Source organism: Emydura macquarii, unplaced genomic scaffold (genome assembly GCF_026122565.2).
Source record: "Emydura macquarii macquarii isolate MOO-44397 ecotype Brisbane River unplaced genomic scaffold, CSIRO-AGI_Emac_v2 contig_2422, whole genome shotgun sequence".
Taxonomy (NCBI): domain Eukaryota; kingdom Metazoa; phylum Chordata; order Testudines; family Chelidae; genus Emydura; species Emydura macquarii.
The window spans coordinates 14,603,986-14,621,105 of record NW_027132559.1 but is presented as its reverse complement, the minus strand read 5'-3'; the positions used below and the strand labels follow the sequence as shown (position 1 = coordinate 14,621,105).

The following is a 17,120-nucleotide window of genomic DNA, read 5'->3' as shown; positions in this document are numbered from 1 at the left end:
AGGGCAAATAAAGAAAGGAGGGTTCAGTGCTGCTATCTCAACTTTCTAGAACATCTGGGAACTTACATTATCAGATTTTTTCCTATGCTTAATTTATTCTTAGTTGTTACATGTTGTCACTTCATTTCTGACCAGTTAGAAATTGTTCAGGATAAGTCTCCTGTTTAGCTGTAAATCCTGTGTAATTAGTATCTGGCTTCCCATTCCATATTACCTTGCTTGGTGTTTGTAATCCTTGGGAAAGATAAATGAAGGATATTTCTGTGTTGCAGTAATGTGGATGAGTACAGTAATTGTATCACTCAAGAATGTAGCATAAATATCAAGTGCAAGAAAGAGGGGCTGAAACTTCGTGCTTCTGCAATGAAATCCAGATTAAAATCTTGGTCTGGGCCAGCTGGTTACTCTTATGGATGGTCAGACCCTTCATTGAAGGTTCTGGATCATCCTGCATCAAACTTAGTTTTCTGCAATAACTTTGAACTGAGTAATTATTAACATTCCAGTGTTTTGTCAAAAATGTAGGCCAAAGAACAATTCAGCTGTGTGTTGGGGAGAGAAGGGGAGAAAAGATGTCTAAACTATATGCACATTTCCTGCACTAAGACCTTTACATCAAGAGAAAACGTTTAAGTAGCCTACCTGACGCTTGTTTCATTAACCAGTAAGAATGAATTTCCTGTTTAATATTGTCTATAAAAGTGGAAAAGAAAAGTACACTACTCTAACTTTGTTTTAAGTTGGCAAGTGTCCTGTTGTTTTACTGGACAGTAGACATGTTCAAATGTTATTTTATGGAGAAATTCATTTCCTGCCATGTGCTTTAAATTAGAGCAAGGTGGGTTAAAGTTTCATTTGTTAAACTATTTGGTCTTGTGCAGATGAGAAATGGCACAATCTTGTATTGTAGCTCTCTATCTGATGATTCCTAATGTAGTAGATGGCATTAAACATTTTTAAAATGCTTTATAGCATAGGACATAGGGCTGGCCTACTTATAAAACTAGGTATAGATTCTGTTTTATTGAATTTTCAACAACAACTAAAACAAGGCTGTCGGAGAGGACAATGGACGGGTATTATGCAAGTTAATGTTATAAAACAAGAATTGTATGTTTTGATGTAATTGCTGACAGTCTTTCAGTTTGTATCCCTGTAATACTGAACATTAATATTATCATATTGTTTTATATTAGATGATTACATTCTTCATGATATGTGTATATCCGCTGGCCAATTGGCCAGATGCTCCCCTGAATTGAATCCTTGCAGCCCCATTAAAGTCCAAATTGTTGCACAAATGTAACTGAGGGTAGAATCTGGCACAGTGTGTTTGTGGAGAAAGCATCTATGATCCTGCCACTGGATCAAGTTGGGTGGACCGTTGCCCATTGAAGTCAACAGGTGAAGGGGTCGGCCTATGGCAGTCCCATTGTAAAATCTGTCCCTTATTTAGTATAGAATTTTTTGTAGCTCTTGTCATTAGCCTTTTAGCTGAAATATTTAGTTAGTCAAAACTATGAGTTTCAGGTTCCCCACTCACAATCAGAGTCTTTGCTTCCTGCTAGCAAGAAAAATATGCTTATAACAGTGTCCCTCCATTCACAGTGACATATTGGGCCATGGGCAAAATGCTATTAGCTATTATGTCACAAGTGGGCTCATCAAAACACAGAAGTACAGTATTTAACTCACTTTAGTGTTCAGCCTACTCTTATGATAGAGTAGAACCACTTTCCCAAATGTTAAATATGTGAGGTTTTTGGTTGTTTTAAGAAATATTTTATTTGAGGAGGTATTGTGGCAGCTAAAACATAAACACATACCCCTAGAATGAGGGAAGATTCTGTCAGAATGAGATATACAGGAGAGTTCAGGTGTACTGAGGCAAAATAAATTAAACATTTGCGACTGGTTGGCATGTGTTCATTGAGGAAAAAAATCAGAAAGAAGATATTGAGATGCAAAATAGGAAGCACAGCATGAAAACAAAGTAGTGACATTGGCCACTGAACGACATTTTTAACTATTGCTTTTTTCCCCAAGCCTCAGAAGTAGGACTCAAGATTTCCAAAATATTTTGTTTACTGATCTTGCAAATAATGGTCTCGTAGCTTCTTTGGTAGTTGATTTGCATTATGCATGTGCCTATAGGTTCCATAAATGTAAATGTGTAAATTCATGGCTAAATGCAGGTTAAACTGCATCTTGTACAATAAGCAGCCCTATGACATGAGGCAAGGGGAAAGATGTGCCATTAATGTAGTGGAGAGTCCAGGGGCCATTGTGGTTAAACTGTGTTTGACTGTCTTAAATGGAAACAAATAAATTTAATTTTTCATTCAGATCTATTGGAAACAGATGTAATTAAATGAAATGGCAAGATTAGATTGTTTTTCTTCAGTCATCTTGCGTATCCAATTATTCATGTAGAATAAATATTCACTGCATATTTCTCCCAGTGACACTAGTCAATTACTAGTCTCCTTTTATAGGTTGCCTTTGTCAACATTTTCTACAAGAAGATATTTTACCCATTTGTTTTGTTGACTTCTGTGCTCTTAAAACCAAAATAAACTAGTCTTTAGTTATTGGGGCTTTGCTTTGTTTCAGTAAACACCTTGTGGTTAGAGTTTGGGCCTTTCTTAATGAGGAGGTGGGGATGGTAGGGGAGCCTATGCCCTCCCACTCCATCAGGGTCTGGCGCAGGGTTTGTAAACTTCCCAACGGTCCAGCACCCTGAAGCACCTTAAGGTTACCCTTCTTGCGCCACTTCCTACTACCAACTCTATTGTCCAAGTTTTGCTCTCTGTTATGAAAGATAATAGAAAAAGCTACTAACTGCACCTCAGTCTGTCTGGTCCAGCAGATAGGCTCATCTTCTCCAAGAGAAGGCTTCTGCAGCACCCCTTCTCAGGAGCTAGCAGGGCAGGGCCATCTCCCGGCCTTATAAGAACCCTTCTGAGCTGTCTGGCTTCTTTTTAAGCTCCACCTCCATCTGGAGCATACTCTGCAGGTGCAGCTGGGCAGGGTCATCTGGACCCAGAGTTACTCTTTAACCCCTTCAGTTCTGATATGGGGTTTATACACCCCATCACGCAGGGAAAAAGTTTAGCAACTTTTGGTGGTAACTCCAAACTCAGCAAAGATAACCTAAGATTCAATTTAGCAAGCATGCGAATAGTCCCAGGGAAATTGATGGAAAAAGTACCTTGCTGAGTCAGGACTTTAGTGACTGTTTATAGAAGTTCCATTTGAAAGATTTTGGATATCTGAAAACAGTCTGTATTTTGAAGATATGGGACACTTTGAGGGCATATCTACACTTACAAACTTAAGTCGATTTCAGTTAAGTCGACATCCAGCCTCCGCAGTAATTAAGTTGGCTGTGCATGTCCCCACAGACCAAATTGATCCACCACCTGTATACTCCAGGCAGGAGTGCATTTGGGTTGTGGAGCTGGCATGATCAGCTGGGCAAGCAAGCTTTCCGTGCCTAACAAACAGGAAATGGAAATTCAAAAGTTCCTGGGCCTTTAACAGGGGAGGGGCTGTTTCCTATATACCTAGCTGCTGGGCAGTGGAGTTGAAAACAGTGACCAGAAAAGTCACAGCGGAGCATTGTGGGACACCTCCTGGAGGGCAGTTAAGTCGACATAAGCAACGCAGTGTCTACATTGCCACTACGTCAACTTAACTACATTGAATTAAGCGCTACACTTCTCATGGAGGTGGAGTAATTAAGTCGACGTAGCAGGCGAGTTACATCAGTGGGAGGGACCTGGCAGCGTAGAAACATACATTATTAGGTCGACGTAAACTGCCTTACGTTAATGTAACTCCATAGTAAGACCAGGCCTAAGGGTATGTCTACACTGATGAGGGCAAAGTTGCTGCCGTCAGATCGACTTATCTGGATCGACAGAGTGGTGAGTGTAGACCCGCTCAATCGATCAGGAAGTCGACATACTAAAACCACCTCCTTAAGTGGCGTAGCGCTGCATCAACAGGAACGCAGTTCCCATCAGTATCATTTCCAGTATCATTCAGTTTGCACTGTTTGCTAATTGAGAGTGTTGCACATTATGGATGTTCAATAAAATAGCCAGATGGGGATACTGCATGTTGGTAGCTAGATGTATCATTTAAAAAAAAAGTATCTAGTTAAATTATTTTCATCCAGATTAAATTGAAATGTATACACAAGTCTAGATTAACCCTCACTAAAATCACCAAAAGATCTTGGCTTTGTAGTATACATTTATTGGGGTATGGTTTTTTGTGTGATTCCAATATTATTTTTTATTATTTTTCCATTGTGGTGGATATCTGTTAATGTTTTAAATTATGAAATGCTGTAGGTAATGATGGATAACTTCCATGGAGGGCCTTTTTTTGCTGAATATGACACCCATGTAATATAATGGCTCATTCTCCTTTCTCTAGGTTATTTCTCCAGCAAAAGTGTGTGGCATCACCAATGAATCTGAAACAGTTAAAAGACTTCGCTTGGCTGTCACAAATAAGGATTTTACTTTTAAAGCAGGACAGTGGTAAGATTTTCCTCTGATTTTTGTGGGGAAAAATGACTTCCAGAAAGCCCAGGATGATGAACGTTAAAAGAATGATACTGGGATAATGCATGTCATTATATTTATATAATACACTATTTTAGTAATAAATGCTGTATAAAACAGCTGATAAATGCAACTTCATAATTGTAAACTATACTTTCTTAAATATATCCATGTTCATACAAATAGAAATTTAAAAACAAAAATTATTTGCCAGTCTTCATTTTGGTTCCTTCAGTGGTGTCCTGTGGTTTATATCCATTAACTTACTGGTACTGTATATGTATACCTTTACTCTGACAGCTATCTGCACCGTGGAGCAGAGAGTGAGTGCTGCACATTTGAAAGTTAATTTTAATTTCGTTTTACAGTTTTATAATTTTAAAAACCCTAGAAGTAATTATGACCTTTCTTCCCGTAAAATTTCCCTATCTAAAATTAGACCTTCTTAGGTTAGTTTGGGTAGGGGTGTGTGCTTGAAAACAACTCCAATTCATTGGTTAGGCCACTCTGTGGATTAACTGTTGTGACATTTCCCGGGGCACCCAGAACTTAAGGCACCTTGCTACCACATACCTTTAGCATGATGAAGCCTCATCTGTGCCTTTTGGGGATCAACTCTGCAATTTTACTGGCTACGGGCAACGCAAGTACTCCCCTCTAAGCCTTGCAGGCCCCACTATTACTCTACAGGATAGTCGTTAGTACACCCCAACCCTCTAGCCCTCCAGTCATCTCACTGGAGTGCCCAGCCCTGGTCTGCTGGATGCTTGTAGTATTCACATATTTGCTTCTTCCTAAGAAACAGTACACCCCATTTACCAGTTTCACCTCAGATTGCTGCTCTGCTTAACACATAGCACTTAGATATGTTTATGGTGAAATCAAGAATAAGTTTAACAAAGCATAAAGATTCAAAGTTATAGCAGATAGAAGTATTGGAAACAAATGGTTACATATAAAATAAAACCATAACATGCACGCTAGGAATTTCATGTTTCAGTTCAAATACATTTTTTAGGATAAATTATAATCTGGACCTCTCACTCTTGACAGTGAGAGACAAGGTGGATGAGGTAATATCTTTTATTTGACCAGCTTCTGTTGATGAGAGAGACAAGCTTTTGAGCTTACACGGAGCTCTTCTTCAGGTCTGAGAAATGAAGAAAAAGAGCTCTCTGTGTAAGCTCGAAAGCTTATGTCTCTAACCAAGAAAAGTTGGTCAAATAAAAGATATTACCCACCCACTTTGTTTCTCTAATATCCTGGGAACAACACGGCTACAACAACACTGCAAACAACTCTTCACAGGGTCCTTTAACTTTTTTAAAAACTTTGTTGACCTAGTCCAGCTGGAAACTGCTTTTGCTGGAATCACAGTTTAACTGCTAGGGTGTTAACAGCATGTGTTACCAATGTAGTCTTAATATCCAGTCTCTTAAATTTAGAACCAGAAAACAAGACGCTGATTGCAATAATTTTTGTTTGTGGAGCAATTTCTTGCAGTTTTTGCACGTGTGGAGTGACGCATATTCAATTCTTGTTTGCCAGTTCTTTGAAACACATTTACCCTTCAAAAATGTTTTAGCAATTATCACTCTGAAAATTGAAAGCTTTAATTATAATTATTCTTTTCTTTTTCCTTGAAAGTATTTGAAGGCTGTTGTTTGGCATGGTAACTTCTCTGTACTCGAAGTTATAAACTGTGGTCATGTTTTCTGAGGAATGGTGCCAAGAATCAGCCTTTTCTATTCAGAAAACTGGTAACGTCTCAGTGAGTTGCTATAGTGAGATTCCAGACTAAAGTTTGTTTTCACAGTATAAACACAGAAAATGCAGTTTTCATAATCTTGATTTACATAAGCAAAAAAAAAAAGTTGTTGTGTTGTCCCAGGATCTAATAGATTTCTGTTCTGTATCAAGTTACAAGTAATAATTAAAATGATCAAGAAGAGATTTGTTGCCGTAATAAGGCATTTGAAATGTGACAGTTTGTGCATACATACTTTAGTTTCTAAGTATCATGAAGGGCTGAAGGACAAAGGGTCAGTAGCTTTAAGCTCATTAATACTTCTAACCTCGTATTTCAGTAATTGTTGGATATTTATCCCTTTCCTTAATCTTTGGCTTTAAAAACCTTAATAGCCAAAGAGGATATGTAATTGAGACATAGCTGTAAGTTTACAAATTCTCTTTCCTCTTTTTAAATACAGCATCTTCCCTTATCTTGGATTCTTCCCCTTGTTAGATATATTTTTTTTCCTAGAATTACTCCACTTAAACTGTCACCAGTGATATTACTTTGGAAGTCCTCCCATGTCTTCCCACACCCTGTTAAAGTAAGGCAAGCCTTCAGAAGCAGCAGTCAGTTCAAGATATTATACTACAACGTAGTATGTAGTCCATTACAACTTCTGCTGTCTGTAGTGATCTAAGTATTTTTAAAATGATGTATTTAACAAAAATGTACACACCTGCATAAATAGTACTTTAGAAAGTAAAATCTTCTCAATTTCATGCTTTTTAATAATTTTGTTTGAATTTGGTGTGATCTCTTATAGGGTTTTATGAAACTAATAATTTCCCCTTTCCATAATCAGAATACACATTTTGGCGTAATTGTGGACCACAATTTGTGGTTTAGGTGCCCTCCATCCTAGTCTGAGCATTCCAGTTTCTTTTCCAGTAGAGGGTGGTAGAGAGCTTTAGTAGCCTCACTTGAGATGTTCTTTGGTACCATAAGTACTGCAGCACAGAATTGGATCACCTGTACTCAACTTCCTAATCTGATTACATAAATCCTGTTTACCAGAGGTACTGAATACCCACAACTCTGTTTGAAAGCAATGGGAGCTGCAGGCGCTGAGGACATCTAGAAGTCAGGCCCTTAATTTCTCCAGATTAGGCAGTCTCCTTAGTCCTCCTATCCAGTAAAACAATATTTCTCAGCCTTTTCAAGTTGGCAACTCCTTACTGAAAGTTTAAAAAATCTCATAACCTCCTTACACTTACTATACGAGTAAAAAATGTATTAATGATGAACCTATTTAACGTGTGTGTGTTTTTAGGAGGTTGATGGAGATTACTTCTCTGTGAAGGGTAAAGGTGTGCTGGGAATGGAGAAGTGAGATTTTCTGTGCCAGTGCCTTGCCCCCCAGTCTCCATCCCCAGCTGCCTTTCATGGTATCTCTGGGGATCACAACCTACCAATTGAAAACAGTGCTCTAAAACATCTATGCAATAGAAACTAAACCACACTCCTCCTACCATCCTCATTTAACTAGCCAACTTAATGACTCACTGTGGGTTATCTGGGGTTATTAAAGAAGCTCATGGCAGACATAATTTTGATCAGAACTGAATATTTGCTTTACAGCATGTTCTAAAGGATGTCATCTCAGGCCTTAATTGAATAATCAGTCATTCTCCCATACTTAGCAGTCTTTACCGCTGTGCTAAGTTCACAAAATGGAGCAGCTCAACTGACTTTAACATAAAAGATTTAAAATAAAAATCAGAATGTTTGCGTTTGCTGCAGAGAAGTGGGAATATTCTTGACTGCTTAAATATTAAGGCAGCTCTTTTCAGGAGTTTGAAAAGCACCCATAGAAGATACTGACTTAAGACCTGATTTTCAGAGATGACATCTGAACTCCCATTGACCACCGTTGGTGCTCAACAGTTCTGAAAATTAGCCCTTACTTTCTACAGTTATTTGAACTGTCTGAACTATGAGGTATCTGGCTCTTTCATTTGTGAGTACAGCTGGATGAAAATGGGAGACAAAGAATTTTAATGTTGTTGCTTACTGAATTTGACTTTTAGCTGCTCTGAAAATAACATGACAGTATTGTGCAATATGATGTGAAACATGTTTACTAAGACTGAATTTTTTTAGTAGCCATCTTCTATTTTATGATATATTATTGTTCTGTAGCTAGCGTGACTTTACTAGCATCATTTGGGAATGATCGCCATGCACAGAGACAGCCCCAGTTGGCAAAAGCTTATCTTGTAACTTGCCACTGATATACCTAGTTTTTTACAACATATTAATTTCTGACCTTTAAGTTCTAAAGTGTGTGTTCTAAATTTAGTTTAGACCAACATTCACTGTAAAAATGCTGCTTGTACTTTATCAAAATGTTGTACATCACCAGAGGGTGCTGCAGTTTAACATGTAAAGCAGTATCACTTATTTTAGTGGCTTTGATTTTTAACATATAAAAATAGGTGTGTAAAGAATTTTATTTTAACAGTGATATTCCTTACTCCCAGAAGAGTGCATGTGTGTGTAATTAAAATCTGTTTTCCTAAATTAGCTTTCCACTCTCTTTCCCAGTAAGGTACACTAGTTTGAAAATCAAAGGGAGTATTATTGTGGTGCTGAAAATGGTGGGAACTGAGTCTTCTGGCTGGACCATGTTGACTTTTTAAATACGTAGCTATACTTAAGTAAATGACTAATAACATAAAATTCTAGTACCCTCTTTTTATATGTTGCACTTAAGCCTCAAGGCAGAAAAACCTAGAAATGTGCCTGTATACTACAGAGGTATTTTACTTCCTGGCAATCTGGGAATAAAAAGAAATAATCCTGTCCCTTTACAGTCGTAGGTGAAAAGAATTCTGATTTTATGGTGTTACTCAAGCTGTGTGTTCAGATGCTTCTTATTGTTACCATAGTAATAAACAATGGTTACTCAACTTTGTAAAATAGTTTTGTTATTCAGTAGTTTTGTTAATAAAATATTCAAACCAAAAACCGCTAGTGCACTATCTCTGTTGAGTTCTGAACCTTATAGAAATCAAACACACACGTTTTGGTAAATGCCAAGTAGCTGAGTTCAAGCCAGTTGCTTCCTGTTGGAGGAAACGCGGTGAACGTTCCCTTGCTTTGTTTTTAAAGTTTATTTTATTTAATTATTTCTTAGGGTAGATTTCTTTATTCCGGAAGTTGCCGTAGTTGGTGGATTCTCAATATGTTCCAGCCCTGGTCTATTGGAACAAGAAGGAGTATTGGAACTGGCAGTAAAACATACTGTACATCCTCCTGCTCACTGGATTCACACTGAGGTAAATGATATTTGCAGACGATTACACACTGAACATGCACTGAGAACTTGATTCTATCCCATTTAAGTCTGTAGCAAAACTCCCATTGACTTCAGTGAGTAGGATATGGGCCCTTATTATACACAATCTCTAAACATCATTGGCCTTAAAATTTGTCTTGGATAAAATAATCTGCTTTGTAAGAGGCCTTGAAATAAAATAATTTGCATGTGGTAACCTCAACCTAGAGTTGTGGTCTTTTAACTTATTGGTGCCTATCTTCTGAATCTTGCTCTCAGATTGCTGTCATCTTTCATAGCTATATCTAACGTCCTGTATTTTTGGAACTTTCCAGCAATTATGACTAACTGAAGGGTCACAGTTACTAAGTTTAAAAGCTTATACAGTTATGAATGGTTGTCAGACAAAAATTATAAATTACAAAAGGGACCCTTTGTCAGTAATACATAATTGGTAAAGCAACAAAATACTTCAAAGATGACACAGGATTCTTTTAAATGACAAAATCCTAATAATTTGGATTACACTTTGAGACAATTTAAGGTCTTTTTTGTCATGCTAAGAGTAGTCTGACTCTTTTTTCTCCCCTGCTTTTTAATGATGGGTACTTCTTGAAGCTGTGGAGCATTTTTATCATACATTCTCCTGACTATTTACCTCCAGTTTAATTGAGGTCATGAGATTTCCTTCCACCCTGTTGCTCTTTCGTTCAGATATCATCCCCTCCTACTTACTATCGTATGCCTATCTCCACAGTTCTCTAAGTGTGGCTGCAAGGTCTAGTCTAATAAATTCTTCCAAGGTTACAACCATTGCTACTCTGTTTATTGACCAGCAGAGTCACGGTAAAAATCAATGTAGCCTTACCACTCAAGCAGTGAGAATCCCCAGGTTGATCCTAACCCAGCAGTTGCCATGTGACCTTACACTGCACTTCTGCTGCTGTTAAATCAGGTTAGTTTCATGCATCACTGGACTTTAAATGAAATTACTTGTTTTGAAAGGCTGTATGGAAAATGTACGACCAATATCACTGGGCTACGCACTTAATGAGTACATAGGAGGTTTCCTATTTCTTTGGTGTTGCTCATTACATACTGCTGAAAGCCTAACTATCTTCTGTCTCTGAGGCATCTCAAGATTTTTGGTAGCTGTCCTTCCCTCTTTAACATTGCTGTTGAATTTTCTAGTTGAATTCACATGAAAATATTGAGTTCAATGTAAATTAGTTCAAAAGCTGATGCTGCAGAACAGTCCTCAGGTTAGGAGCTGAATTTTCTATTAAGTAAGTGTTTATTAAGTAAGTGTTTGTTTATTTCTGTAATAAGAAAAGGGGAAGCAAAACTGTAGTATCACAAGATTCAAAGATGTCACTTATTTGGTAGGGAAGCTGTAAGACTTAATTGGTTAAAATTAATTTGTAATTCATTTTGTGATTCCAGGATAAAAGATGCTTTAGAAATGCTAAATATCACTTATCTTATTTACTTATTGCACCTGATTTATCTTTTAAATTGAATTTTCACATTTTTCATGTTTAACCTTTAGTATCTTATTTCATAGAATCATAGAATATTAGAGTTGGAAGGGATCTCAGGAGGTCATCTAGTCCAACCCCCTGCTCAAAGCAGGACTAACCTCAGCTAAATCATCCCAGCCAGGGCTTTGTTAAGCCTCAGCTTAAAAACCTCTAAGGATGGAGATTCCACCACCTCCCTAGGTAACCCATTCCAGTGCTTCACCACCCTCCTAGTGAAAAACGTTTTCCTAATGTCCAACCTAGACCTCCCCCCCTGTAACTTGAGACCGTTGCTCCTTGTTCTGTCATCTGCCACCACCGAGAACAGCCTAGCCCCATCCTCCCTGGAACTCCCTTTCAGGTAGTTAAAGGCCGCTATCAAATCCCCCCTCATTCTTCTCTTTTGCAGACTAAACAAGCCCAGTTCCCTTAGCCTCTCCTTGTAAGTCCTGTGCTCCAGCCCCCTAATTATTTTTGTTGCCCTCTGCTGTACTCTCTCCAACTTGTCCACATCCTTTTTGTAGTGGGGGGCCCAAAACTGGACACAATATTCTAAATGCGGCCTCACCAATGCCGAATAGAGAGGAATAATCACTTCCCGTGACCTGCTGGCAATGCCCCTTCTAATGCAGCCCAGTATGCTTTTAGCCTTCTTGACAACCAGGGCACACTGCTTACTCATATCCAGCTTTTTATCCATTGTTACCCCCAGGTCCTTTTCTGCAGAGCTGCTGCCTAGCTCGTCGGTCCCCAGTCTATAGCAGTGCATGGGATTCTTCCTTCCTAAGTGGAGCACTCTGCACTTTTCTTCGTTGAACCTCATGAGATTTCTTTTGGCCCAATCCTCCAGTTTGTTTAGGTATCCTATCTGTATCCTATCTGTATCCTATCCCTACCTTCCAGGGTATCTACCACTCCCCCCAGCTTAGTGTCATCCGCAGACTTGCTGAGGGTGCAATCTACCCCATCCTCCAGATCATTAATGAAGATGTTGAACAAAACCGGCCCCAGGACCGACCCCTGGGGCACTCCGCTTGTGACCAGTTGCCAGCTAGACATGGAGCCACTGATCACTACTCATTGAGCCCTATGCTCTAGCCAGTTCTCTATCCATTTTATAGTCCATTCATCCAACCCATACTTCTTTAACTTGCTGATAAGAATACTGTGAGAGACAGTATCAAAAGCTTTGCTAAAGTCAAGGTATATCACATCCACCGCCTTCCCTACATCCACAGAGCCAGTCACCTCATCATAGAAAGCAATCAGGTTGGTCAGGCATGACTTTCCCTTGGTGAATCCGTGTTGACTGTTCCTGATCACCTTCCTCTCTTCCAAGTGCCTTAAAATGGATTTCTTAAGGATCTGCTCCATGATTTTTCCAGGGACTGAAGTGAGGCTGACCGGTCTGTAGTTCCCTGGATCCTCTTTCCTCCCTTTTTTGAAGGTGGGCACTATATTTACTTTTTTCCAGTCCTCAGGGACCTTCCCTTGTTGCCACAAGCTTTCAAAGATAATAGCCAATGGCTCTGAAATCACCTCAGCCAACTCCCTCAGCACCCTCGGGTGCATTGCATCAGGCCCCATGGACTTGTGAATGTCCAATCCTTCTAAATAGTCTTGGACCTGTTCCTTCAGCACTGTGGGATGTTTGCCTCCTTCCCATTCTGTGCAACCCAGTACAGTAGTCTGGGAGCTGATCTTGTCTGTGAAGACAGAGGCAAAAAAGGCATTGAGTACCTCAGCTTTCTCCACATCCTCTGTCATTAGGTTGCCTCCCTCATTCTCTAAGGGGCCCACACTTTCCCTAATCTTCCTCTTGTTGGCAACATACCTGTAGAAACCCTTCTTGTTCCCCTTCACGTCCCTTGCAATTGTGCTTTGGCCTTCCTGATTTCATTCCTGCACGTTCGAGCAGTGTTTTTATAATCCTCCCTAGTCATCTGACCAAGCTTCCACTTCTTGTAAGCTTCTTTTTTGTGTTTAAGTTCACCAAAGACTTCTTTGTTAAGCCCAGCTGGATGCCTACCATATTTGCTATTCTTTCTGCACATCGGGATGGTTTGCTCCTGTGCCCTCAATAAGGGCTCTTTAAAATACAGCCAGCTCTCTTGGATTCCTTTCCCCCTCATATTAGCTTCCCAGGGAATCCTGCCCATCAGTTCCCTGAGGGAGTCAAAGTCCGCTTTTCTGAAGTCCATGGTCCGTATCCTGCTGTTCTCCTTTCTTCCTTTTGTCAGGATCCTGAACTCGACCATCTCATGGTCACTGCTGCCTAGGTTGCCACCCACTTCTACTTCCCCTACCAAATCTTCCCTGTTTGTGAGCAGCAGGTCAAGAGAAGCACGGCCCCTAGTTGGTTGCTCCAGCACTTGCACCAGGAAATTGTCTGCAACACTCTCCAAAAACTTCCTGGATTGTTTGTGCTCTGCTGTATTGCTCTTCCAGCAAATGTCAGGGTGATTGAAGTCCCCCATGAGAATCAGGTCCTGTGAACTGGAAACTTTCCCTAGTTGAGTAAAGAAAGCCTCATCTACCTCATCCTCCTGGTCTGGTGGTCTATAACAGACACCCACCACGACATCACCCTTATTGTTCTTGCTTCTAAGCTTAACCCAGAGACACTCAACTGACTTATCTCCAGTTTCATACTGGAGCTCAGAGCAATCATAGTGCTCTCTTACATACAGTGCAACTCCTCCACCCCTTCGCCCCTGCCTGTCCTTCCTGAACAGTTTATACCTATCCATGACAGTGCTCCAATCGTGTGAGTTATTCCACCAAGTCTCAGTTATTCCAATCATGTCGTAGTTTCTTGACTGTGCCAGGACTTCCAGTTCCTCCTGCTTGTTTCCCAGGCTTCTTACATTTGTGTACAGGCACTTGAGATAAGTAGCTGATTGGCCTACTTTCACAGTATGAATTGGAGGCCTCCCCTGCTGCACCCTCCTACTTCTGCTTCCTTGTGGTGTCCCTCTTCCCCACTTACCTTTGGGCTTAGGTCTCCGTCCCCTGTCAAACCTAGTTTAAAGCCCTCTTCACTAGGTTAGCCAGCCTGTCCGCGAAGATACTCTTCCCTGTCTTCGTTAGATGAATCCCGTCTCTTCCTAGTAATCCTCCTTCCTGGAACAACATTCCATGATCGAAGAATCCAAAGCCCTCTCTTCGACACCACCTGTGTAACCACACATTTACTTCCGCAATGCGACAGTCCCTACCTGGGCCTTTTCCCTGAACAGGGAGGATGGATGAGAACACCATTTGCACTTCAAACTCCTTTATCTCTTTTCCCAGAGCCACATAGTCCGCAGTGATCCGCTCAAGATCATTCTTGGCAGTGTCATTGCTGCCCATGTGGAGAAGTAGGAAGGGGTAGCGGTTTGAGGACTTGATGAGTCTTGGCAGTCTCTCCGTCACATCCTGAATCCTAGCTCCAGGCAAGCAGCACACTTCTCTAGTTTCCCGGTCCGTACGGCAGATGGATGACTCCGTCCCCCTTGGGAGGGAGTCCCCGACCACCATCACCCTTCTCTTCCTCTTGGGAATGGTGGTTGTGGAACCCCCGTCCCTAGGATAATGCATCCCTTGCCTTCTGATCAAACGGGTCTCCTTCTGATCCATTCCCTCCGAAGGGTCCTCCAAATCATTCTCTGCCGTAGTACTTGTACAGAGAGGATGAAAACGATTCCTTACTTCTATCTGCATAGTGGGCACATAGGTTCTCTTTCTTCGGGAGGTCACATGCTGCCAATTTTCTTCCCTGTTCTTCATTTTCGCCTGCCCGGCCTTCTCTGAATCTTCCTTACACTCTGCCTGTGCCCGATGGAGAAAGACATTGTTTTCTTTAGTGCAACGCAGGGTTGATATTTGGGTCTCTAGTCCTTTAACCTTCTCTTCCAATAACGAAACCAGCCTGCACTTGGTACAGATGAAGTCATCTTTATCTTGTGGGAGGAAAACATAGCACATCCAGTGCAGGTGACAACAACCGATCGCTTCCTCTCCATATCTTTCCTCTGAGAACCTCTTCAGATATTGTATTTCCTGCTCAGCAACGTCTGAAAGGCAAAAACCCGCTGTGGGCTCTCTCCTCAGGTGAACTCCCAGGCAAACTCCCTCCTTCTGTTAGCCGCTCGTCTGTTCGCCGCTCAGTCAGCTGTAACTTGCACCAGTCACACAACTGGCTCTCAGATACTTCCCCCTCTAGCACAGCGCACACACAACACAGCTCCCCTCACTTAGCACTCACCTGGGCTCCTCTCGGGACAGATCCCAGGCAAACTCCCTCCTTCTGTTCGCTGCTCAGCTGGTTCGCAGCTGGCTGCTTTTTATAAGGCTGGGGCAGTTGCCCCGCCCCTGCAATTAACCCCTCAAAGCCCACCTGGATCAAAGCACTCCCAATCAATCAATCAATCAGACACACCCTCAACTGCCAAACGGTCCCTGTAACTGCACCAGTCACAAGCACACACACACAGTCAGCTGTAACTTGCACCAGTCATACCACTGGTCTTTCAGATACTCCCCCCTCTAGCACAGCACACACAACACAGCTCCCCTCACTTAGCACTCACCTGGGCTCCTCTCGGACAGATCCCAGGCAAACTCCCTCCTTCTGTTAGCCACCCCTCTGTTCGCCGCTCCTATAATAGCATGTTTATATTAGCATGTTTCATCCTGAGTGTTCCCAGCAAGAAGACCTGCTTCTGTGGATAAATTTGTAGTGTATTTTTTTTTCTGTTGAATCTATCATCATCTTCTCTCTGCCAAAACCATTTCAATACAGTGCTTGCAATTTTAGTAGAGTATGCTAGTTCTATACTACAGGGTGATGCTTCCCCACCAAATCACTTCAGAATTAAGTCTTCACTATGAGGGTGACTCTTAAAATAATGAGCTTCTTCTCTAATGTGGTTTCCATCAGTATAGATGCATAGGTATGTCTTCCTCATGTGTCAGTCAGGTTATTTAATTAGTCCTTGAACTGCTGCAAAACACTGTTTCCTAGCTCAGACTCCACCTTCCTGAGACTTGCCTGCGCTCATTTTGCAAGAGGCCAACATGGTGAGGAGTGCAAAGTGGACAGGGGAGGGCATTTTTGTCTCTTCCCATATTTTTTTTTTCTGGGAGAAAGTCTGTCTTCCCCTGTTCCAGGTAATTTTTGAGCTCTTCTGAGGCCTGGAAGAAAGAGAGTGCCTGTGTGAGGCACGGAAAAACTGAAAGAGCCTGCCTCCATGCTGGGAAGAGGAGGAGGAACTGGGCTCAAAAATCTTGCATACAGGTTGCCTAACCCCACTTGACTTGATGAAAGGGACTTGTCCATTTGTCCACATTATACAAAGTAATTAACAGGGAAAGAAACATTTTGGGTTTTAGGATGATGATGCTAATCACTTTAGGGCCTTGCTGGTTCCTTACAATCCCAGTGATGTGTAACACTCTGTTTCAAAGGGTCTCCTTTCCTCAGCTTGGTACAAGTAGTCTTTTGAGGCTTGCATCTTTACTTAATATGTGCCTGTCGCTGATTGAAATCTACTCTTCAGGGTAGATCTGGCTGAGACCATGTCACTTAATTAGAAGCCCAAGATTCTTCTTTTTGATTTTGCTTTACTTACTGTTTTGTAAAATACTCACGACAGTAATTTCTCAGTCTGCAGGAGCCTGATAAGTGACTAGCTTAGTCTTCAGGTTCACTTCACAAATGGTTTTGTAGTAGAAGCATTCCACCAAAATGACAAATAAGGGTCTGTCTTTTAGCCTTAACATTTTCTGTTTTGTTTCTTTCTTTAACGTGGCCTCTTCTGTTTCAATTGCTATTTTCTGATAATAGAAGAGACTTTGTGGAGGCAGCGCTTTTTATCTGTGACTGATGAATTGAATGGATTTTTTTTTCTTGTATTTTTACCTCTCCTCCTTTTTTTTGTTTGTCTCTCTTTCCTGTTCATTCTTCC

At 40.9% G+C, this 17,120-nt stretch overlaps 1 protein-coding gene across 4 annotated transcripts in view; it reads left to right on the top strand.

The window, feature by feature from the left end:
- OXNAD1 (oxidoreductase NAD binding domain containing 1) overlaps positions 1–17,120 on the top strand; it is a 35,068-nt gene that overhangs the window by 7,096 nt on the left and 10,852 nt on the right. For all 4 annotated transcript variants that reach the window (XM_067561962.1, XM_067561964.1, XM_067561961.1 and 1 more), the window contains exons 4-5: positions 4,447–4,553; positions 9,509–9,650. In XM_067561962.1, the coding sequence (XP_067418063.1) occupies positions 4,447–4,553; positions 9,509–9,650 (249 nt within the window). The remainder of the gene's footprint in view (positions 1–4,446; positions 4,554–9,508; positions 9,651–17,120) is intronic.